This window comes from Saccopteryx leptura, chromosome 3 (genome assembly GCF_036850995.1).
Source record: "Saccopteryx leptura isolate mSacLep1 chromosome 3, mSacLep1_pri_phased_curated, whole genome shotgun sequence".
NCBI lineage: Eukaryota > Metazoa > Chordata > Mammalia > Chiroptera > Emballonuridae > Saccopteryx > Saccopteryx leptura.
This window is the reverse complement of record NC_089505.1, coordinates 220684039-220710271: the sequence shown is the minus strand read 5'-3', so window position 1 is coordinate 220710271 and position 26233 is coordinate 220684039. Positions and strand designations below refer to the sequence as shown.

At 38.9% G+C, this 26233-nt stretch overlaps 1 protein-coding gene across 3 annotated transcripts in view; it reads right to left on the bottom strand.

The window, feature by feature from the left end:
* Positions 1-26233, bottom strand: part of MGAT4A (alpha-1,3-mannosyl-glycoprotein 4-beta-N-acetylglucosaminyltransferase A) — a 160665-nt gene that overhangs the window by 12438 nt on the left and 121994 nt on the right. For 2 of the 3 annotated variants that reach the window (XM_066377621.1, XM_066377622.1), the window contains exons 12-16: positions 25940-26133; positions 14448-14526; positions 13249-13315; positions 6794-6906; positions 61-6658 (exon numbers count right to left, since the gene is read on the bottom strand). In XM_066377621.1, coding sequence (XP_066233718.1) covers positions 6632-6658; positions 6794-6906; positions 13249-13315; positions 14448-14526; positions 25940-26133 — 480 coding nt within the window. In that variant the 3' untranslated portion in view covers positions 61-6631. Of the gene's footprint in view, positions 1-60; positions 6659-6793; positions 6907-13248; positions 13316-14447; positions 14527-25939; positions 26134-26233 lie in introns of those variants that run through there. The other variant, XM_066377623.1, reaches the window with a different exon arrangement.

The following is a 26233-nucleotide window of genomic DNA, read 5'->3' as shown; positions in this document are numbered from 1 at the left end:
AAACCACTTGACCGGGGCAAGTCTTACCTATTTTTACTAAAAGGAATCTTGAATTCAGCATGGCTTTTTAAACTTCTTTATTTCAAACACACATGAACAATTATGGCACAAACAGTAATGAAAGGCACAGTCAACAGGATCAGTTACTAGGTCATAGCAGCAAATTTGAAAATAACTTTGAAAATCTAACAGGCCCCTAAAATATTACTGTGGATATTACCCATTCAGTCAATGAAGACACTATAGGGACATATGTACAATACATTAAAGAGAAAAAAGAATCAGTACAACCTGGAGAAGCAGTTTCTCAGGCAGTTTCTCCAAGGAGTACTTCCAGAAACATCCCCAATTGCAAAGATGGCCTTTCCCAAGTATTCTCAATGAGAAACACTTTAATTTTCAGTCCATAAATGAAAGATTATCATGTTTAATCATCTGATTTCCAAATCGTTCCTAGAAAACATTAATTGTCTAAATTTAAATGAAGAGTCAAATCTGCAGGCAGTGCATCTTCTGTTACTGGCGATACCAGCCATTTTTAAGGCTCAGAAAAGTTATTCAAAAAAATATTTTCACCAATTTTAGCAAACATTAAGCATTCCTAATAAATCATGGAATGCTAATCACTAGAGTACTAGACCTTTGACTTCAGGGCAATTTGCTAGTTACTAAACCATGAACCGACTAGGAGCAAGTGACAAAATACCCTCCCTAATGTCTATAGTACTCCTCACAACAAACTCCTAATTTTAGCACGACTCTTAATATTTTTACTGCAACGTTACAACACTGGGAAAAATAGTATAAAGGACAGTCTAACACTCAGTTTACTTTCTGGAACAATATCTTATAAATTCTCAACTCCAATGCACTCTGGAGTGCCAGCTTGTTCCTGTTGGTCCCTTTGAAAGTGATCTAATTAATACCACACCAGTGAGGGGAGTGTTTCAGGTGAGAAGAGTTTATATATAGGTATTGGTGATACAGAGATACCTAACAAATCCTCTTAAAAAAATAGTAATAGTCTTATCACCACTGTACGCCTGTCCACATGCATTAAAGAAATAAGCATATTAGTTATCATGGCATTATCTGTTAATATTAATAATTAAAATTTATAACAAACTAAATTTTACATACTATAAATATGCTACATAGCTTGGAAAAGTTTCCTTTTGTATAAAAAAAAAAGATGGAATATGTAAAACACTAAGATATGTTTATGACCCCAATTTCTGGCTTCTAATAGTCTCTCATTTCTGTAGTCTACTTTACTTACATCAAAGGTATACACAGCATTACAGTAAAAATAAGTACAGAAATTACCATTTTTCCTCATGTATAAGATGTGCCTTTGAAAAATTTGGGGTCTAAAAACTGGGTGCGTCTTATACAGTGGTTGTGGCATTTCAAATGCCATAGATGGAACTGAGGACGAGGCAATATATGAAGACAGTGATTCGTCATTAGATAAAGATGAGGACAAGCTAATGGATGGGAGTTTTGACAGTGATGAGGAGTTGTATGAATTTTATGATGAATAAAATTTGAGTTCAGTAACTTTATAATACAATTTTTTCCCCAAATTTTGGGCCCCAAAATTAAGGTGCATCTTGTACATGGGAAGATACGGTAATGGACAAACCGAAATGGAAACAAACTTTGTTCACAATTAATAGCTCAAAAGCAGAGGTATTTTGGGGAATTCTCGCCATGTACAAAAATTTGATTGGCGCATACAGGATTTGATCTGTGCTTCCACAGTAAGTTTTGGTTAAAAAAAGAAAAAGTACTTCAATACAAAAGATTTACATAAAGGTAGAAGGGCTTATTTTGCCCTAATATCTCATTTAAAATACCAGTGTTCATCATTGTGAAGTAATATCCTGACAGGCTCAGAGCAGACTGAATTGCCTTAAAGTATACTTGTTCTGGGAGGAAGATTCCTTACACACTGGCCTCTCCTCCCACAGTCTCATCCTAGCAGTTCCTTTAGAAACACTATTAAGATGCTGCAAGTTTTTGTCAACAAACGTCCAGTGAAGACTATTAAATCTCAGGCACAGAAATCCCAGATGAGGCTCATGTACAGGATTCGCTAGTAAGACTTCTTACGCATTTATAGAGAAATACCACACCAGCGGGAATCCATATGAAGACTTCACCTTTTAAATAGTGTAGTCATTTTTCATTGCTGCATATCACAAATTCAGAAACCCCTATCATATCTCACAGAACTCCGTGCAGGTTTGACAGAGTGCTCGGGTCTGGGTCTCAGGCTGGAATCAAATGCCGGTGGGCTGGGCTCTGATCTGTGGAAGACAAGCCACTTGCCAGCTGGCTCGGGTTGGCTGTCTTCAGTTCCTGTGGTTACGAGGGTTACTTTCCCTCAGCTCTCTGCTGGGATCTCTCAGCTCCTTAATGCCTTCAGCATTTCTTCTCATGTGGCCTCCATCTTAAACCAGCAAATAATTCTGCTACCAGCCTGAGACAACTCAGCTTAAAGGGCTCCCATAATTAGATTCGCTGCAAACATAACTGCAGATCATAATCCCAGGTTCCACCCACATGCAAAGGGGGAGGCTATCTTACAAGGTCATCACAGAATTCTGGCTACTACAAATACACATCGCTATTAGAGCAATCTCCAAATGTGCTATTCCATAAAACCAAACTCATCTTTGAGGACAAGGAGGGAAGACTTTTTCATTATGACAGATTTAAAAGATTTCAGAACATTGCTGAAGGTTTTTAAAATAATGACACCTAGTGCGACCATTGATTCGAAAACCATACCTTTGTTCAAAGACATTTCCAATGGCTGAATAAAAATGCACGTACTTGTCCTGGCCAGTTGGCTCAGTGGTAGCGTGTAAGCCGTGTGTGGATCTCGGGTTTGATTCCCAGCCAGGGAACACAGTTAGAAGTGCCCTTCTGCTGCTCCATCCTTCCCCTTCTCCTTTCTTTCTCTCTCTCTCTCTCTTCTCCTCCCGCAGCCAAGGCTCTATTGGAGCAAAGTTGGCCCGGGCGCTGAGGATGGCTCCATGGCCTCCGCCTCAGGCACTAGAATGGCTTCAGTTGTAATGGAGCAACGCTGATGGGCAGAACATCACCCCTAGTGGGCATGCCGGGTGAATCCCGGTCGGGCGCATGCAGGAGAGTCTGTCTCTCTGCCTCCCCACTTCTCACTTCAGAAAAATACAAAAGAAAATAAAATGCACATACTTGCCCATAACAGACGTGTCTGCATGCTAAATACTTCTCCTAAAGGTTGTCGCTCTCCCTACCTCAAACCATTGTTCCTTCTGTCCTGGAGTGTAGTACCAACATACTGCAGAGAACACTGGGACTGAGGACGAGCACAGAAACCTGTGCTCGCAGAAACCTAGAAATAGGACCTCGCCCTCTTCTGCATATCTACTTTTAACCTAATAGTTAAAATTCACTATTCTGGTCTCTAAAATGTTCGCATTAGAAAGCTTGACACAGTGCTGGCCAACGAACTACTGCAATGAAGGAAATGTTCCCCATCTGTGCATCTGACCCAGTAGCCACTAGCCACATGTGTCTACTGAGCACTCAACTGTAGCTAGCATGAGGGAGAAGCTGAATGTGTTATTAATTTGAAGAGCCACATGTGTCTGTCTATGTGAATTACGCACCAGATGCCAAAACCTGCCTTATTCATTTATATAAGTAATCTCACCATTCTGTGCATTTCCCACTCACTGTTTGGGGAAATGTGGTCCAGTGTGCGCTCACCATCAAGAATGTGCTTTCAGTCCTAGGGCCCTTCACCTGCTCTGTCCAAACTCCCCACTCATTAACACGACTCCTTGGGCAACAACTAGTTTTCTGCTTGAGGAAAGTATGGTTGCTTCTGTCTAGTGTAGTGTTTGGGGAAAGGAGAGAGCAACTAAAAATCAAACTACCTGAGTACCTGCTACAGCAGAGGACAGGTAAGTATCAGTTACAGGCTTGTCCTCAGCTTGAAGTTTCATCAGAAAACGTGCACACACACACACTCCCCATAAACAAAACCCGGGGACCTGAGTGTGTATTAAGTGAGTGGCAAAGAGAGCTGGTAAAGGAGAGTGTGGGTGGAGCAGTGGGCCTCACCCAGACACTGCCTGGGCACTGTGGGAGCAACACTAGGCATTGGTACCAGACTTGGGAGGAGGGTGCACAAGAGAGTCCTCAACAGATGGACTAGATTTGGCTACACGCATCCTTGGGAACAGGAGTGATAGCCAATCCTGAGAGGGAAGGAAGTAAGGAACACGGGAAAGGGCTCAGTCCGAAGCCTGAAGTGCCTCAATGGAGACAAAGGGCTACAGCAACTGTCACCTCTCTGGATTTCCAGAGCATGGCATATTTTCCTGTAGTCAGAGTTGGCTACTTAGGAAGCCAGATTTTTACCTCTGAATAGATACTTAGTTCTTATAGCACTAGTTTTGCATGGTAAGCTGGTACCAGAATTTTATAATGTAGTTATTTTCAAATGAAATCTGCCTTTAGAGAAGAAAATCAATTTATTTTAAATGAAAAATGTTCAGAATCTCAAAAATATTTCACTGGAGTTTGACATAAAAGTCATTATTGGCAACACATGACTTTTTAATCAAAAGTAACTAAAAACTATTCTAATATGGAATAATGGAGATACCTTATCAGCATTTCCCAACCTGTCACTTCCTAACAGTGCACAGAAAACAACACGATCTGGAGGCCATTTGCTCAGCACACTGGAGGACCAAGTGAGCTCCTCCTGGCTGACAGCCAGCAGGAACCCACCATCGTCCAGGGCCTGAGCTAGTGACTACTCTGAGAACTTGGGAACAAGCTCCACCACCTGTCACCTCCCTGCAACGCAGCCCACCTGCAGCATGCTAGACTGGTCAGGAACTGATGTTGATAATTCAGAATTCTTTTTAAGTAAAATACTTATGTAAAGATCACTGACTGCTATGGCTGATGATGTTTTCATTCTAGTAATAATTGAAATTGCATGTTTAAGAGTCTTTTTTGATATGGACTTAATTGTAAAGTTCTAATGCAAAAGAATAAATCATTTTGGAAAAGCATATGACTGCTATAATACCTTTTACCAAAAAGCAGTATTACAATTTTGTTTTTCTTTAAACTAGTTATGACACACAATAGCATTATCTAGGAAACATTTTGTCAAAATTCATAAAAATGAGTGATTATAAACATCAACAAGAAAAGAGATAGTGCATCTAACTGATGGAGTGAAGACAGAGATCCAGGAAGAGAGTCTATCACCTTACACGGCAGAGGGGCACCATGCGGTGAGTCCATGATAATCTGGGTTGGATGCATCAATCACCCCTGTACATTAGAATGTGTCAGACTGGCTTTTTTGTGGCTATACACCATACACAGTATAGTAAAATTAGCCTCAAAAAGGACATTGGTTTTTAAAATCTTGGATTTAAGGAATGACAAATGTTTTTAAAAATATTTAGTTCAAAAGCAATGATTACAGCCCCCCTTTATCCATGGGTGATATGTTCCAACACCCCCAGTGGATGCCTGAAACCACAGCTAGGTCCAAACCCTATATATTCTATTTTTTTTCCTGTATACACATACCTATGATAAAATTCATATATTAGGCACAGTAAGAGATGAACAATAACTAATAAAGTAGAACAATTATAACAATACACTGTAATTAAAGTTACATGAATGTGTTTCTATCTCAAAATACCTGTCCTGCATTCACCCCTCTCCGTGTGTGATGAGTGAGGGGGACACACTGGCCAAAGGGACGCTGCCCATCCCAGACGGGCCGGAGTGGGATGGCGCGAGATTTCATTACACTACTCAGAAGGGTGCACAATTTAAAATTTATGAATTGTTTATTTCTGGAACTTTCCATTTAATATTTTCAGATCACAGTTGACTATGGGTAACTGAAACTGTGGAGCGCAAACCCACAGACATGGGAGGGTGACTGTAAAAAAGTACTTAGGTTAGGAAATCAATCTAGACTCACTCTTAAATGGCAGTGCATTTGAAAAATGGCATTAACTTGTAATGTTTGCATTTTCAAAGGAAAATATAGAAAGAACTTAAAAAAGGTAACTGGTTTTCAAAAAAAGTATTGATTTAAAAATTTACTGCACAAAAATATGTACTTCTTAAGTGTTTCTAATAAATTAACTCCATAACATTTTTATGTATATTTATATATTTATATATAATCCCTGATAATCTATGAAAGAGGGTCTATAATAGTAAAATAAATGAATTTCAAAAGTACCCCCTTCATAAAATGTATTTAACATTAATATTTCTCAAATTTAAGGAATGTAACAATATGTACAACTCTTATGTATTAGTATAATACCAAAATAGTACAAGTCATATTAACAGGCTGTCGTAACTGTAGAAGGTCTGAGTCAAGTTAAAATTGGAGGACAGCTCAAGTTTGAGTGAATAAATTATCCATGGGAGATTCACTTTCCAAGTGGAAATGACAATCATCTACAGTAGATTTCACAAGAGGTAGTGTTCAAGTTAAAAAAGAAAAAAAGGGTACATGCTTCACTATCTTTGATCAACAAATTTACAGGAAAAAATGTATCGGTTTCTTAGGAGATGATCAGTTGGTGACTTTTTTAATATGAATCTGAAATACAAAATTATGAAGAGTACAATGAAGCAATTAATTTTCATTTTCAAAAAGGCCTTAAATATGAAATCAAAATGTAAAAAAAACAAAACAAAACCAAAAAGATATGAACTCTAAGCTGTATTGCCTTACCTCATTAAGAATGGCCCAAACAGCAGAATTCTGAATCACTGAAAGTCGAAAGGCTGCAATGGGGTTTAGGCTGGGATCCACTATTCCTTCTGCAACACCATTCTCAAATTTTCCTTCAAAATAAAAATCAACACTAGTTGGGTAGACTTGGACCAAGCACTCATCAAATATCACTGAGGTAAAGCAAGGAAAAGTAAACAACAAAATATTTCTAGTGGGGGTCTTTAGGTAGGGAGGGCATGGGTGAATTTTTTTCCTTCTTCCTACTTTTATTCAACTTTAAATTTTTTCATGAAGTAATGCATACTTTAAAACATTAGAAGCAATCCATTTGAAAAGGCAGAGCTATATTTTTTCTTATTATAAATTAAAAACAAAATAAAAATATATTTGTTCTTGCATTAACTGTTATGTTATACAGGTTTTTAGCAAAATGTGGCTTACTCAAACCTTACCAAAATATACTCTACCATCACTCATTTAACCACTTTAAAGGTTAAGTCAATAGTAACAAATTTCAATACTTTAATTATACATGCAATGGTTGGCCTCAGTCTACATGTATTCTTGCCAAGGTAACATCACGAAGGTATTAAGAAGTGATTCCTCCTCTAGGCAATTAAAATATAAAACTCCATTATAAATGAGAAGCTAAAAAAGTTCTCCCATAAGGGTAAAGATCAAGAATTTCTACGAAAGCTAGTGTGCTCTGTATCCAATTTTTCTTATTGTGAGGAATAATATTCTTTTTAAAACAAAACCAAAAATGCTGTTACAAACGTGACAAAAAGTGGTTTGTTCTGACCCACCTCTGTCTAAACCAGGAATCAGAAAACTCTTTCTGTAAAGGGCAGATCATAAATATTTGGGCTTTGACAGCCAAAAGGAAAATTGAGGATACTATGTAGGCAAACACACACACACACAGGTTTCCACAAAATTTTTATTGACAAAATTTAAAATATAACAACTGAGTACAATTTTCCCCTCTAATACAGGTGTACAGGCCTGCAGGTGGTGCTGTAGTGAGTAAGTGTCGGGCTGGGACACAGAGGACCCAGGTTGAAAACTCCAAGGTTACTGGCTTGAGCATGGGCTCAGCTGGCTTAAGCGCTGGGTTGCCGGCTTCAGCGTGGGATCATAGATATGACCCCAAGGTCGCTGGCTTGAGACCAAGGTCACTGGCTTGAGCATAGGGGTCAGTAGCTCAGCTGGAACCCCTTGGTCAAGGCACATAGGAGAAAACAAGCAATAAGCAATTAAAGTGCCACAACTACAAGTTGATGCTTCTCACCCCTCTCCCTTCCTGTCTATTCCTGGCTGCTGTCTCTCATAAAAATAAGAAAGAAAAAAAATCACTGCCCAGAACTGCTGTGTAGTAGTCAGGATACTCAGTTCCTATTTTTGACAAAAATTCACAGAACTGCTAATGGTGAAGTCCATGAGCATGAATAAAGTTCACCCTAGATACTACTAGTTCAATAAAATAATGACAGATTCAAACATTTTCAGTAAAGTACCTGCTGATGAATAATCACAGGCTTTAATACCATACATTTGCATTAACTATAAATTTATCCAGCTAAGCCTTCTCCACATACACATATTTTTACCAACATTCAGTTTAATACATCTTAGCAGATTCCACTTGAGGTGTACTAAATTTGTCTTTTGTCAACTTTTTTGAAAACATTCTTGTCTATACTTACTCTAGAGATTATTTGCAGAAACCAATTCCTCAGTCATTTTAAACATGGCATTGATTCCAAATAACTGGGCAATACTAGCAACATCTGTCAACTTATCAAGAGCCAGGAAAACTTTTCAAATAGTTTGCTTTGCTTTTTGACTGCTGATATTGTTCCCAAAGTTCTCAATGCTTCAAGCAATTGTTGCTAAAAGACTAACAGTTTAAAGTTTGTTTTTTTCTCTGCACACATATCTTTGGTGCAATTAAGTGTGATTAATTAAGTCACAGTTGGTAAATGGTTTTACTTACCTGGCTAACACATAAGTCACTTGGAAACTCACTTTGGGTACAATCTCATTTGAAATTTTTATTTTTGTGAAGAAAGTCTACTATGAAAAAATATTCCATTTTAAATTTTCTCACCTTTCTGATCACTGCTTCCCTGTGAGTGGGGATATTGTCATGAGTGCTAAGTATGATGACGTCTTTTTTTTTTTTTTTTTTACAGAGACAGAGAGAGAGAGGGATAGACAGGGACAGACAGACAGCAACGGAGAGATGAGAAGCATCAATCATTGGTTTTTCGTTGCGACATCTTAGTTGTTCATTGATTGCTTTCTCATATGTGCCTTGACTGCAGGCCTTCAGCAGACCGAGTGACCCCTTGCTCGAGCCAGTGACCTTGGGTCCAAGCTGGTGAGCTTTTGCTCAAACCAGATAAGCCCGCGCTCAAGCTGGCAACCTCGGGGTCTCAAACCTGGGTCCTCGGCATCCCAGTCCGATGCTCTATCCACTGCGCCACCGCCTGGTCAGGCTGATGACGTCTTCTTTAGCTCAGCTACTGCGTTGCTACATAATCACTACAATGATCTGACACTGAGCTTTGCAAAATCACCCACATCCCACTGTTTTCAAAAGCACTCAAGGTCTACTTCTGTTTTGACATGGTAGGTACGCACTGGTAATTTCTCTTTTTACAGTCACACTACAGCAGGGGTTGGGAACCTATGGCTCGTGAGCCAGATGTGGCTCTTTTGATGGCTGCATCTGGCTCGCAGACAAATCTTTAATAAAAAAAAATAGTAACATTAAAAATATAAAACATTCTCATGTATTACAATCCATTCAATTCCTACCACTCAAGTTCATGGTTGCAGGTGGCTGGAGCCAATCACAGCTGTCCTCCGGGACAATACCAAATTTTTATTGGATAATGCATAATGTACATGGGTTGTTGTATGGCTCTCACATTTTAAAATACGTGGTGTTCATGGCTCTCTCAGCCAAAAGGTTCCGGACCCCTACACTACAGTGATGTGTGTGGAATGCAAAACAATGTATGCATTGTTGCTATCTGTAGCACACCAGCAAGGACTGGAAGCCACGTGAGCACGATCTTGCTCCCTACCTCACTCCCCTCTGCTGCTGCCACAAAAGGCACACAGAAAACACATGACAAGTGCAACTGAATGTGGCTGTGTTCCAACACAACTTTATTTATGATGCTGAAATCTAAACTTTTATATATTTTACATGGCAATGACAGTCTTTTTCTTTTTTTAACCTTTTTAAAAAATGAAAATAAACAATGAAAAAATTTCTAAAACATTCTTCTTAGCTCACGGTCCATTCAAAAAGAGGCAATGGGCCAGATGTGACCCCTGAGCTATATAGTTTACTGACCCCTGTGGTGTTATATTATACAGTCTATTCTAGAGTCTCACAATATATTGACTAAATTCCTAGTAAGATATAATCAAATTAAAAATTATACCAGACAAGAAATAATACAAACTTATGTACTTCCAAAATAATGTTTTTATTCAAAAGTTATTAAATTTATTTCATAAAAGTCTGTCCTTACTTGGGGCTGTACGGGGATAGGGAGTCAAAAATATATTACTGACTGAGAGCCCAGGATTCAGGGCTGAAAAACACCAGGGAGCTTAAAACATGTTAACTAATCAGATATCTGCTACTGTCACCTGATGAGGTCATTTAATTAGAAAAACTACGAAATGAATGATGAAATTACTAAAGAGTGACTGGAATCCTCAAACCCTGCCATTGCAGGGGACTGAACTGCCAAGGTCATGTCCATTCTGAACCTCCTTCAGCCACCGTGACCACGGTCCATTTCTCCTTCCAGTGTCTCTGTGAAATCTCTTCTTCCAGAATTTCTCTGTGAAAGGCTCTTCTGCTACTTTACCTTACTAATTAGTCTAGTATTTCTTTCACAAGACTGCCCTTAGCTATCATGCCACACCCAGCTAACCTACCCCCTTCAACCATCAGTTCTCTACTACCTGCCAGATGACTATTGTTTCTGACATGCCTGCAGGCATAAATTGTTGCATAGTCTCATCCAGTTCAATCCCAGTGCCTTTGTGGGACAGTCTTTGTGGCTTCCTCCCATGGAAGACTCTTAATAGTCTTTCCCTGGTTCTGTCAAACTTCTGGACAGGCTACAGGTTAGCTGGAATGTAGTTCCAGTCTTCTCTTAATTGCTTACCACCAAAATCTCAACTGCAGTCCACAGTGCTCTTAGGCTTGAACTTCACCAAGCTCTGTCTCAAATATGTCAGCCCACTTTGGGAAGGCTCCAGAGCCCTCTGCTCATACAGCCTGCCTCTCTGCTGGAGGAAACCACTGTTCAGAGTCTTTGGCAGGGACACAGCCTACTGCCCTGAGTGACACCTGTTTTGTGAGCAGAGCACTGACCGGGTTGTAGCAGCAGCTCCTCACTTCTTGGCTTACCTCTCTCTGTGCTGAGGCAAGGGACTGGGGATGAGGGTGATTGGGGCCAAGTCCTCTTGCCCTGCTGTGCTGAGAGAGAGCTTCTGCCCTATGCATGGAGGCTTGGTAAAGGAAGGGGCCTCAGATTTCTTAGTTGTTGTCTGGAACAGGGTGTTTGCTATATCTATTTGGGGAGGAGGACAGATGCTGGCACCTGCCCTTCCTGGTGAGATCCCCCAGCCCTGGCCTGGGAGCTGCCGAGAGAGAGGGGATCCGGTGTCCTCATCTGCACCTGCACAGATGACAGCTTCCATCCCACTGACATAGGCAGTGGGAAATGGAGCGGGTGAGGGCTCAAATGCCTAAGACTCTTGATCTTATTACTGAGATTCAGATTTTTATGAATGTTTCTCCATTTGCTGTATTTTGTAAAAATTAGTTTCACCAGTTGTGATTGTTTTACTAAGGAGGTGTGTAAAGCCCTCCCATACTGATGCACTGAAGCAACTTCTTAAGGGAGAATTTATGTTCAGTCCAAAGCAATCATTGCTCTATGCTTCTGATGCATGCTTTTGTGACATAAGGTCCTACCTAGGTTTGACAATTCGTAAGTTTCCATCTGGTTCTAAATATGTGAGATGGTCTTTATCTTCAGATGACTGCAGATACTTGATATAGATATATCTATTTCCTATGCTACTTTCATAATCTAGAACACATACTCTCAAAAATTAAGTAACTGACAGGTAATAGGGTTAATAAATGTCTTAGACATGCTGTAATTTTATGTATTTTTCTAGAGGTGGGCTAAGATATAACCCAAATATGAAAATAAACTCATCTATACACCCAAACCACATAGAAATTAGTCAGGGTTAGTGTACAAGGTTTGAGAAAAAACTGACTGACATTCACCAAATGTAAAACTGCTCTAGAGAAAGTTACAAGGCTGCATCTGTCCTGTATACCACAATATTAATTTACCAACATTCTCCTTTGTGCAACACTAAGAAAAGCTTTAACTTGTTTTAAGTAAGAGAAAATACATAGTTATTCACTGAGTTGATAACTGTCGAGTGACAGGCCTGACATGAGAGAGAACCTTCCCTTTTCCATAGTGAGCACACAGCCCAGCTACACAGAACACGGGGGCGACTCAACTGGTTAATGAAGGATGAGAGTGTTCAGTAGAGGAGGAATATCAACCAATCATTTCAGGCAAAAATAAAGAAAAGAAAAACAGCCAGAGACATAGCTGCACAGAAGAGCATGGACTGGAGGAAGAAGACGGGCAAGGGAAGTTTTGAAAAGCAGGTAGGAACTATGGAATCTGACCACGGAAAGTCAGATTTACCCAGGTCAGATTTAACCTGGGTTTTACCCAGGTTAACATAATTATAATATCAACATTTTAAGAGGAAATGGCAGTGGTTCTGTGCAAAGCCAACAAAAGGACACAGATAGATACAATCCTCCGGCTCAGACAAAAGCACAGAGACTAGATATGTTTTCCTCATGAGCAGTAAAAGGAGGTGGTATTCAGGGTCTCCCAAGGTTAGGCTCAGACAACCAGATGAATAGTGACCAGAAAAAGTGTGGTGCCCAATAAAGAACTGCCCATATTACAGATGCTCAGAGCAGGGGCTACCTCAGTGGGTATCAGTACAGCTCTAAAGCCCAAGACAGGACAGGAAGAGGCCCGGGTCTGGCATGTGGATGTTGCTGAGATAAAAGATGCACAAAGGTCATGCAGGGACACTGCTGAAGGCGGCTGAAGGCAGTTTAGCCATCACTGAGGGAGCATCAGCAGTGAAATGGCAGGTGGAGAGAGAGAGGAACCAGTAAATGAACCTTTAATCTGCAATCCTAATTGGGTCAAGATAATAAAATGCAAAAATAAATAAAACTTGGAGCGCACTGGTAGCTATCATACTAAAGATGGTGAGCATTTAAAGTTGTTCAAAATTACTTGAAGAGTAAGTTCAAAAAATAAAAAACATTTTTTTCACAAGTTTAAAGTAGGTATTACCTATTCTGAAATAACCATCTTCTAATCTTTTGTCTTTGGTTTCTTTGCTTATTTCCAAACCTTCACTCTGAAATAGAACAAAAACATTAATTTTATAAATAATTTGTTTAAAACAAAGTTATTAATATATCTTAAAATATACTGCTCAAAAAAATTAGGGGATATTGTATCTCTTCACATGAAGTTTCATATATGAACAGTACATAAACGTGGCGTTTGTGGCACAGCTCTGTCTACACTTGATCTTTGCCAAAAAGCCAAGAAACGAGGTGGCACAGCCATCTCTAAAAATAGAAAATATCATTTTAGTCTTGAAAGACTTAAAAATATCATTTTAGTCTTAGAAGGTTTATCGATAAAAGTGTTTTCTTTTAACCATCATCTGAATCTGTATATAATATACTGGTGATTAGTAAATATAAATTTTAAATAATTTTAAATTCAAATCAATTTAGTAGAAGACTTTATTTATTTTTTTTACAGACAGAGAGAGTCAGAGAGAGGGATAGACAGGGACAGACAGACAGGAATGGAGATAGAAGCACCAATCATTAGTTTCTCGTTGCAACACCTTAGCTGGCTTAGCTGTTCATTGATTGCTTTCTCATATGTGCCTTGACCGTGGGGCTACAGCAGACCGAGTAACCCCTTGCTCAAGCCGATGACCTTGGGTCCAAGCTGGTGAGTCTTGCTCAAACCAGATAAGCCCATGCTCAAGCTGGCGACCTTGGGGTCTTGAACCTGGGTCCTCAGCATCCCAGTCCGATGCTCTATCCACTGCGCTACCGCCTGGTCAGGCAGACTTTTCTTTTAAAAGCATACACAAGAAGTAGTGTTAAATCTAAGCATTCCTTAGAAACCAATGCAAAAATTTTGTGTATTAATCAATAGCTATTAAAACCACATGGTATTTGGGACTCAAAATACAAAACAGCAGGTAAACACTGAAGTAAAAGAATGATTCATTTATTTCCCAGTACAAACTTGCAAGTATTTTCCAATGGGAAACAAAATGAAGGCTCACTCTATGAATACCAAATGGGTAAATATATTAAGTGTTCCACATTTCAAAAGAAATTATTACTCTCCACTAAGGTCCCTCAATAATGAGAATTTTCTTTCACCTCATAAACAAAAATGGCCTCAAACCAACTTTACTGGAATTAGTTCTTAAGGAAAATTAAGAATTAAAGTCATACCTTAAAAGGCAAAACTTCCACAGATGTGTTTAGCAGAATATCTCCTGGATGTTCTTGGTTGCCACTGTGGAACAAATAACTGAAAATACAAACATAAACATAAAGATACAAGTCAGACTAGACTTCACAAAGATTCAAGAAGAGGGCCATTCCTCAGAGGAAGCTTTTGGCATATGTTGACGCTAGAACTTGAGTAACTGTGCATCACCTCTGAGAGTTGTGGAGAGCCTAAAAACTGAAGGGCTCAACCCTTAGTGATATGTTAATTCCTTCTGCCAGAAGGGGCGTGCTTGCTGCTGACATACTAATGTACTTAACACGTTAAAAAGTGATGCCAGTTTTATGTTGCTGTTTATACTGCTTTAAATATATAAACCACTTGACAGAAATAATCAAAACTGCATTATAATATCGTGTCTTGTATCAGAAAATTTTCACTAGGACAGCCACAAGTTGTGGCAAGGTCAAAGACTAGTTTCAGCCAATATAAGTAATTTTAGTATGAGAAAAATAAATTAACCAGTTTCAAAAACCTGAATAATTCCATTTTTCAGTGTTAACAAATATTTGAATAGTAACTGATTGCATGATATACGGTGGTAAATCTAAAATACTCTCTGGGAAGGAGTATAACATCCTTATATTTTGATACATGTACTCTGAAAACTACTGTTAGTGTGTGGAGGAGAGTGAAAACCAGATAGGGCATACAAAGTATGTCTAAATCTACACCTAAAACTTAAGTTTAGTTAAATTCAGTGGTTAAAAGTTTATGCTGAGTAGTCAGGAGGACCTTCAGTCAAGTCCTAGGTGTCTTGTTCACTAGAACTTTTACCTTAGCAAGCTGAGTTAGCTTTCCGAGCCTGAGCTTCAACTATACAATGTAGCCAGTCACACCCTCATATGACTGTATCAAGAAGTTTGTGATAACTGACAAAAGGTATCTTGTATATTAAAAATACACAGCAGGCAGAAGATGGTGATAGAGTAGGGGGATGGAGTAGGCAGACATACCAACTTCTAGCTCCCAGAACCAAAGTAGATTACAACTTAATTTTAAGAACCATCATCTGGAAAAACCAACTTTGGACTAAACTAAGAGGACTCTTTAACCAAGGAACACTGAAGAAGCCACACTGAGACTGGTAGGAAAAACAGAAACACGGAGAATGCGGCCCAGCTCCTGGGAGCAAATGGCAGCCTGGAGGGACTTGCACAGCAGGAAGAGAGTTTAGTGGAGAGGGGAGGGTCCTGGGCCCCAGGAACAAGCCCCAGCCTACAGCCCCAGAGCCTAGAAGAGGCGTATGGACAGTATTTAGCTGCGAAACAAACCAGGATACTGTTTGTGAGAAAAGAGATTTCTCAGATGCAGGATTCTTCTTAAAGGGACCGCACAGAAAACCTTTTTCACAACCCCTCACCTGGGACTCTGGGGGATGGAGAGAGAGGAGAGGACCGGAGTAGCAGGAAGAGTGTGTAATCTAGGAGGCACAGGGAGAAACACTTTGAGGGACAGCCACCCTAACCCCTGGGCTGAGTCACTCCCCAAATCTAAAGTGAATATTTTTCCTAGAACCAGCCAATACCAGCAAAGGGAAACAGGTCACCAGCTAAACAGAAGCTCTCCTGCTGCACTCAGGGCAGAGTTGCTTAGAAGGAGGGAGCCACCAGGGATACAGTATTGAATGTTAAGATCTGAGCTGCATCCCCCTCACACACACTGTTGAGTGCTTGCTGGAGGATGGGTGGCAGCAGGATGCGGAAGAGTGGTCCCATCAGCAGGGGGGAAGCCTGGGGCTGGCCATGGCTGTAGCCCTGGCACGAGCGCAGTCTTGCACACGGGGTTGGAAGCCGGGGCTGGCCACCCGGCCAGCCAAGACTTGCAGACCCCGCATGCAAACACAGTCCCACCCACAGAGGTGAGGCTAAAACCGCAGTGACCGCTTTAGCGGGCCAGAGCCAGCAATGCCCGTGCCCGAACACCCTAGGTGGTGTCAGAGAGGGTAGCAGGCCTACAGACAGACCACACCTAGGAAACAGGCCACACCCATCGGACTCCTGTGGCCACACCCTTCTTATACACAGACAAAATGAGAAGGCAGAGAAATGCAACCCAAATGAGTCAGGAGAATTCCCCAGAAAAAGATTTGAATGAGTCAGAAATAACCAAATTACCAGATGTAGAGTTTAAAATAATGATTGTTAGAATGCTCAAAGATCTTAGAGCAACAATGGATGGACATGATGAGCACAAAAATAAAGAGATAGTAAGTAAAAAAAATTAAAATAATAAAAAAGAATCAGAAATGACAAATACAATATCAGAAATGAAGATCACACTGGAAGGAATTAAAAGCAGGATGGATGAAGCTGAGGATCGAATAGGCAAGTCAGAGGACAAGATAAACGAAAGCAGGGAAGCAGAGCTGCAAAAAGAAGAGGCTCAAAAAGTCTGAGGAAACTCTAAGAGAGCTCTGTGACAACATGAAGAGAAATAACATCCACATCATAGGGGTTTCTGAAAAAGAAGAGAAAGAACAAGGGATAGAGAATCTGATTTAAGAAATCATAGCTGAAAACTTCTCTAAATTGATGAAGAAAAAAGTCACACAAGTTCAAACAACACAGAGAGTTCCACTAAGGATGAACCCAAAAAAGGCCAACACCAAGACACATCATAATTAAAATACAAAAATTAAGAGATAAAGAATACTAAAAGCTGTAAGAGAGAAGCAGTCTATTACCTACAGAGGAGGCCCCATAAGGATGACATCTAACTTCTCAACAGAAACATTAAAGACCAGAAGGGAATGGCAAGAAATGTTCAAAATAATGCAAAACAAGAGCCTATAACCAAGACTTCTCTATCCAGCAAGGCTATCATTTAAAATTGAAGGAGAAATAAAAAGCTTCCCAGACAAAAAAAAACAAAACAAAAACCAAAACAAAAAAACAAACAAAAAAAACAACTCAAGGAATTCATTACAACCAAACCAATGCTACAAGAAATGTTAAGGGGCCTGCTATAAACAGAACAAAGCGGGGGGGGGGGGAATCTAGTAAAAGAGGAATATAGATTTAAAGAATAAAAAATGGCAATAAGCCTGACCTCTGGTGGCAGAGTGGATAAAGCGTCGACCTGGGAACACTGAGGTCGCCAGTTCAAAACCCTGCACTTGTGTGGTCAAGGCATATATGGGAGTTGATGCTTCCTGCTCCTCCCTCCTCTCTCTCTCTCTCTCTCCCTCCCTCCCTCCCTCCTATCTAAAATGAATAAACAAAAAAATAATAATGTTAAAAAAATGGCAATAAACAACTACATATCAATAATAACCTTAAATATAAATGGATGAAATGCTCCAATCAGAAGACATAGGGGCCTGACCTGTGGTGGCGCAGTGGGATAAAGCGTCGACCTGGAACACTGAGGTCGCCGGTTCGAAACCTTGGGCTTGCCTGGTCAAGGTACATATGGGAGTTGATGCTTCCTGCTCCTCCCCCTTCACTCTCTCTGTCTCTCTCTCTCACTCCTCTCTCTCTAAAAAATCAATAATAAAAAAAAAAGACATAGGGTAGCTGCATGGATAAGAAAACAGGACCCATACATATGCTGTCTACAAGAGACACACCTCAAAACAAAAGATTCACATAGACTGAAAGTAAAGGGATGGAAAAAAAATATTACATGGAAATGGAAATTTAAAAAAAGCTGGGGTAGCAATATTTATATCTGACAAAATAGACTTTAAAATAAAGGCTATAGTAAGGGATAAAGAAGGTCACTACAATAGTGATAAAGGGAGCAATCCAACAGGAAGATATAACCATTATAAATATATATGCACCAATATAGAAGCATCTAAATATATAACGCAGATTCTGATGGCCATAAAGGACGAGATCAACAGCAATATATAATAGTAGGAGATTTAATACCTCACTAACATCACTGGATAGAGCCTCAAGAAAGAAAATTAACAAAGAAACAGCAGACTTAAAGGACACACTATCAACTAGATTTAATAGATATCTTCAGAACCTTTCACCCTAAAGCAGCAGAAAATACAGTACATTCTTTTCAAGTGCTCATGGTATATTCTCTAGAATAGACCACATGTTAGGACACAAAATAAGTCCCTATAAATTTAAGAAGACTGAAATCATATCAAGCATCTTCTCAAATCATAACGGCATGAAACTAGAAATCAACTACAATAGAAAAACTGAAAAACACTCAAACACTTGGAAACTAAATAGCATGTTATTAAATAACAAATGGGTTTACAATGAGATCAAGGAAGAAATAAAAAATTTCCTTGAAACAAATGAAAATGAACATACAACAACTCAAAATTTATGGAACACAGCAAAAGCAGTACTGAGAGGGAAGTTCATAGCATTACAGGCATACCTTAAGAAGCTAGAAAAAGCTCAAATAAATAATTTAACCCTGCATCTAAAAAAAATAGAAAAAGAACAGCAAGTAAAACCCAGTGGAAGTAGAAGGAAGGAAATAATAAAGACCAGAGCAAAAATAAATGACATAGAGGCTAAAAAAACAATACAGAGGATCAATGAAACCAAAAGCTGGTTCTCTGAAAAGGTAAACAAAATTGATGAACCTTTAACCAGACTCACAAAAAAAAAAAAAAAAAAAAAAAAAAAAGGACTCAAATAAATAAAATTAGAAATGAGAAAGAAGTAACAACCGACACAGCAGAAATACAAAGGATTGTAAGAAAATACTATGAAGAACTATATGCCATAAAATTAGATAACCTAGGCGAAATGGACAAATTCCCCAAAACATATCTTTCAAAAATCAATATCGAAGAATCAGAAAACCTAAACAGACTGATTTCATCAAATGAGATTGAAACAGTTATCAAAAAACTCCCAACAAACACAAGTCCTGGACCAGTTGGCTTCACTGGCGAATTTTACCAAATATTCAAAGAAGAGCTAACTCCTATCCTTCTCAAGCTATTTCAAAAAATTAAAGAGGAGCCCTGGCTGGTTGGCTCAGTGGTAGAGCGTCGGCCTGGCGTGTAGGAGTCCTGGGTTCGGTTCCCGGCCAGGGCACACAGGAGAGGTGCCCATCTGCTTCTCCATGCCTCCCCCTCTCCTTCCTCTCTGTCTCTCTCTTACCCTCCCGCAGCCAAGGCTCCACTGGAGCAGGGTTGGCCCAGGCGCTGAGGATGGCTCCATGGCCTCTGCCTCAGGCAATAGAATGGCTCTGGTTGCAACAGAGTGGTGCCCCAGATGGGCGGAGCATTGCCCCCTGGTGAGCATGCCAGGTGGATCCCGGTTGGACTCATGTGGGAGTCTGACTGCCTCCCTGTTTCCAACTTCAGAAAAATACCAAAAAAAAAAAAAAAAAAAAAATTAAAGAGGAGGGAAGACTTCCAAACTCCTTTCATGAGGCAAGCATAATAATGTTTCCAAAACCAGGCAGACACTACAAAGAAAAAAAACTATAGACCAATATTCCTGATGAACTTAGATGCTAAAATTCTCAAAAAAATATTAGCAAACCAGATCCAGGAATACATGAAAAAAATCATACATCATGATCAAGTGGGATTTATTCTAGGGAGACAAGACTGGTACAATATCTGCAAATCAATCAATGTGATTCAACACATAAACAAAAGAAAGGATAAAAATCACATGATAGTATCAATAGATACAGAAAAAGTATTTGATAAAATCCAGCACCCATTCATGATCAAAACTCTCAGCAAAATGAGAGTACAGGAATCATACCTCAACATGATAAAGGCCATCTATGACAGACCCACAGCCAACATCATAATGAATGGGCAAAAATGAAAAGCAATCCCCTTAAGATCAGGGACAAGGCAATGGTGCCCCCCTTTCACCACTCTTATTCAACATAGTTCTGGAAGTCCTAGCCATAGTAATCAGACAAGAAGAAGGAATAAAAGGCATCCAAATTAAAGAAGAAGTAAAACCATCATTATTTGCTAATGATATGATACTGTACATAGAAAATCCTAAAGTCTCAGTCAAAAAAACTACTGGACCTGATAAATGAATTCAGCAAAGTGGAAGGATATAAAATCAATATTCAGAAATCAGTGGTATTTTTATACACCAACAATGAACTGTCTGAAAGAGAAATTAAGGAAACAATCCCCTTCACTATTGCAACAAAAAAATAAAGTACCTAGGAGTAAATTTAACCAAAGAGGTTAAAGACTTGTACTTGGAAAATTATAAAACATTGTTAAAGGAAATCAAGGAAGATACAAACAAGTGGAAGCATATACTGTGTTCATGGATAGGAAGAATAAACACCATTAAAATGTCTATATTACCCAAAGCAATCTATCAATTCAATGCAGTTCCTATTAAAATACCAAAGACATACTTCAAAGATATAGAACAAATATTCCAAAAATTTATATGGAACCAAAAAAGAACACGAATAGCCTCAGCAATCTTGATAAAGAAGAATAAAGTGGGAGGTATCACACTTCCGGATGTGAAGTTATACTACAAGGCCATCGTACTCAAAACAGCTTGGTACTGGCATAAGAACAGGCATATAGATCAATGGAACAGAACAGAGAACCCAGAAATAAACCCACACTTTTATGGACAACTGATATTTGATAAAAGAGGTAAGAGCATACAATGAAGTAAAGAGTCTCTATAACAAATGGTTTTGGGAAAATTGGACAGGTACTTGCAAAAAAAATGAAACTGGATCACCAACTTACACCATTCACAAAAGTAAACTCAAAATGGATAAAAGACTTAAATGTAAGTCGTGAAACCATAAACATCTTGGAAGAAAACATAGACAGTAAACTCTCTGATATCTCTCATAGCAATATTTTTGCTGATTTATCTCCACAGGCAAGTAAAATAAAGGACAGGATGAACAAATGGGACTATATGAACCTAAAAAGCTTTTGCACAGCAAAAGACACCATTAACAAAATAAAAAGACAACGCCCACAATGGGAGAATATATTCACCAATAATAAGTGCTAGAGAGGGTGTGGAGAAAAGGAAACCCTCCTGCACTGCTGGTGGGAATGCAAACTGGTGCAGCCACTGTGGAAAACACTATGAATATTCCTCAAAAAATTAAAAATGAAACTGTCCTTTGACCCAGCTATTCCACTTTTAGGAATATATCATATGAATACCAAATCACTGATTCAAAAGAAGAAATGCACCCCCATGTTTATGGCAGCATTGTTTACAATAGGCAAGATCTGGAAACAGCCCAAGTGTCCATCAGTGGATGAGTGGATTAAAAAGCTGTGGTACATATACACAGTGGAATACTACACAGCCAAGAGAAAGAAGGAAATCTTTACTTTCACGACAACATGGATGGACTTGGAGACTATCATGCTAACTGAAATAAGCCAGGCAGAAAAAGAAAAATACCATATGACCTCACTCATTTGAGGAATTCAATGAACAATGTGAACTGAGCAACGGAACAGAGGCAGAGGAGGGATCAAAGGGACCAGAGGGAAAGTGGTCAGAGGGAAAGTGGAAGAGATGATGGGATCAGAGAGGGAAAGAGATTAGTGAAATTAGATACACATAACACAGCATTATAGAGAGCAGGACAGCAAATCCTGGAGGGAAGGGAGGAAAACACTGGGGGGAGGGGGCAGAGGGGGGGCCTAAGGTGAATAAGGGGGTGGGAGGAGATATATTCAGTAGGACACTTGAATCTATGTAAACACAAATTAAAATCATAAATTAAAAAAAAAAATACACAGCAAGTGGCCCTGGCTGGTTTGCTCAGTGGATAGAGAGCCCTGCAGGTGGATGTCCCAGGTTCAATCCTCAGCAGGACACACATGTAAAGCGACCATCTGCTTCTCTTCCCCACTTCTCTCCCTCTTCCCTTTCCGCAGCCAGTGGCTCAACTGGCCCAAGTGTTGGCCCCAGACCAGGGATGCTGGGTGGATCCCAGTTGGGGCACATGCAGAAGTCTCTCTCTCTATCTCCCCTCCTCTCGCTTAAAAAAAAAAGATACACAGCAAGTAATCATTATAATATGGCCAAAACATGGAAACAACCAAAACGTCCCTTGATAGAGAATTGGATAAAGAAGAAGTGGTAAATATATACAATGGAATACTACTCAGCCATAAGAAATGATGACATAGTGCCATTTACAACAATATAGATGGACCTTGAGAACATTATACTGAGTGAAAAACGTAAATCAGAGAAGGCTAAGAACTGTATGATTTTACACATAGGTAGTATATAAAACTGAGACTCATGGACGTAGATAAAAGTGAAGTGGTTACCAGAGGGAGGAGGATATGGGGGAGGGGGTAGAGGGAAAGGTGTAAAGAGGGACAAATATAAGGTGACGGAAAATGATTTGACTTTGGGTGATAGGTATACAACATATCAACCATTCAAATGCTATAGTACTGTTTACCTGAAACCTATATACTCTTATGGATCAATGTCACCCTGTTAAATTTGATTTTCTAAATAAAATGAAAAAAAACAAAACATGGTTCTGACATAGTATGCTATTTGTGGGCAGGAATCACCTACAATTGATTTTCAATCATGACTTGATTTTCAAATGTTACATAGGTCAGTGTACCATACAATAAGAAACTTCTAAGCTACAACAAAAACTACTTGCAGCATTTTCACTGACACACTTTTTAAGACATCTTTGCCTTGGAATGTTGCTTCATTGGGCCATTCGATATCTCACCTGTGGATGTAAAAATATGGGTGGGAAAGCCACTTTTTTTTAAAGAGCTCATGAATATAATCTGGAGTTTATAAAGATAGATTCAGATGTGTTCACTATGCAATTCTCTAGAAAAACTCACCACCACCTAAGAAGCTTAATATTAGAAATAAATGATGGGAGAGCCATGCAATGGGACACTGCATAGCCAATAAAATGTTTATGAATAGTATAAGACAGAGCACAATGGAAAATATAAGATATAAACTTATATACACACCATGATCTCAAAGTAGAAAATATACAGAACCACCAAGAAAAAGAAGTGCCAATATAGTCACAATGGTGTCATTCGGGTTGTGATATTTATCCTTTTTTTTTTTTTTTTTTGAATGAAGCAATTTTATTGTTTTTAAATATTCTGTCTTTTTTTTATAATGGAATATTTTTTTAATTATTAATTTTAATGCAGTGACTGATAAATCAGGATACATATGTTCAGAGAAAACATCTCCATTGTTCACAATAGTGAAGATCTGGAAACAGCCCAAGTGTCCCTCAGTGGACGAGTGGATTAAAAAGCTTTGGTACATACATACTATGGAATACTACTCAGCCATAAGAAATGATGACATCGGATCATTTACAACAACATGGATGGACCTTGATAACATTATACTGAGTGAAATAAGTAAATCAGAAAAAACTAAGAACTATATGATTCCATACATAGATGGGACATAAAAATGAGACTCAGAGACATGGACAAAAATGTGATTTGGTAACGGGGGGGGGGGGGGGGGGGGGGGGGGGAGTGATATTTATCCTTCTTCTTTGTACTTTTAGATTTTCGTATATTGAACAAATATCATGCTTTACAGTCAGAAAACATTTTTCTTAACATGTCATGTTTGTATTGGTAAATACAACTTTTGTTTTCACTCTTCTTAGCATAAAAGTTATTGTGAACATCAAAGCGATTCCCTTATTCTGTCCTGAGACAGAAAATTCACACATGAATTTCTACTAGACAAGCACCCTCAGGAGGGGCATGCAATATTATTTTACAGAGGCTTATGTAAATGTATTTGTTGCTAAGAAATTTGATCTCCACTATATCAGTTTATAGGAAGATTCTTCAATGGAATTATCTTCATTTGCTAAAAATAAACCAATAGACATAGCTTGAGTGGAGTGGCTTGAGGCTATTCTTGTTTATCAAGATGAAAGAAAACTGGTGTTTCTAATTCTGTGATGACTCTTTAAATGTGGTAAACAATACCTCAAAGTACAGGTTATCACTATATAGTATAAAAATGAACATTAACAATAAATATTACTCATATGAGAGCAAAATACTGCTTAAAAGTATTTTTATGATTTTCCAGTGATATTCTCATTGCTTTTTTTTTTTTAATTTTTTTTTTTATTTTATTTATTCATTTTAGAAAGGAGAGAGAGAGACAGAGAGAGAGAGAGAGAGAGAGAGAGGAGAGACGGGGGAGAAGCTGGAAGCATCAACTCCCATATGTGCCTTGTCTAGGCAAGCCCAGGGTTTCGAACTGGCAACCTCAGCATTTCCAGGTCGACGCTTTATCCACTGTGCCACCACAGGTCAGTATTCTCATTGCTTAAAACATTTTTACACTTCAATTCCTCTTTAGAATCAGTTTAAAGTAACAAAAGAAAATTAATAACATTACATTAAAGCTATGCATTGTTTTTGTTCACCTTAAATAGAATTATTCCAAATGACTTTCATCCGATTCTAAAAACGAAATAGCCTCTCACGAGAACACATAATAAACCAGAGGCTAAAGAATTGTGTTCTTTTCTGGGGATCACATGTTAGCATGCTACTGACAGTTTGGGAACCAGCCCAAACTGAGCAAAGTTTGAAGGACTAATGACTGCTAAATAAAAAACGGGGAGAGCCTGACTGGTAGTGGTGCAGTGGATAGAGTGCCTACCCGGGACACTGAGGTCCCAGGTTCGAAACCCCAAGGCTGCTGGTTTGAGTGTGGCCTCATCAGCTTGAGTGCAGAGTTGCCGGCTTGAGCATGGGATTACAGACATGATTCCATGTTTGCTGGCTTGAAACCCAAGGTCGCTGGCTTGAGCAGGGGTCACTGGCTCAGAGGCCCCCAGTCAAGGCATGTATGAGAAGCAATCAATGAACAATTAAAGTGATGCAACTATGAGATGATGCTTCTCATCTTTCTCCTTTTCTGTCTGCGTCTGTCTCTCTCTCTCACTAAAATAAACAAACAAACAAACAAACAAAAAACAAATGAGAAAGACTCCTAAACCTTGTATGATGGACATAAAAGGCTGTGAATTCCTCCATGATATATTAAAAGTAATCTGGCATTTGAAAAACCATTGACTAGAAATAGACACCATCTATTAAACTTGTCATTTCAACCAATTTGCTGAGAAGCAAAACATCCGACTCAAATCTTAGGGGTATTTGAGGATTAGGCTGTGAAAACAAATTTGAGATTCTGTGGCACATTTAGTTCTAAAGTATTTAAAATTACTAAGTATATGTTCAGAAATACCAATAAAATTTATGAAACATGCTAAATGCTGCTATCATATCTGAAAACTACACACCTATTTTATTATAAGAGTTGTAAAAATGTATTTAATAACCCAAATTTGGGACTCACTGTCTGCTCACCTGTTACACACAAAAAATTCCAGTATATAAAGGTCACACTATAAAACAGGTTTGAACTGTAAGACCAAATATATTTCAATAATCACCAACCTTTCTACGTTGACTGGCTTATCAAATTTAAACAAGATGTAGTCTCCAGCTAGTGGGGTTATAGCCCAGAAGAAATCCTCCCCCATATAAGTTTTCTCCAGTGTATGTCCTTGGTAGACCTTCAAAGAAGTAGATACTTCTGCAGGTGGGTTTACATGAATTTTAAGAAGTAATGGTTTCATATAATCTTTATCCTAGGATGAGAGACATATATGCAATTAAAACAACTTATAGCTTATTTATACTTAAGGAAAAGAGCAATGATAATGCACTAAATAACAAATTGTATGTTCA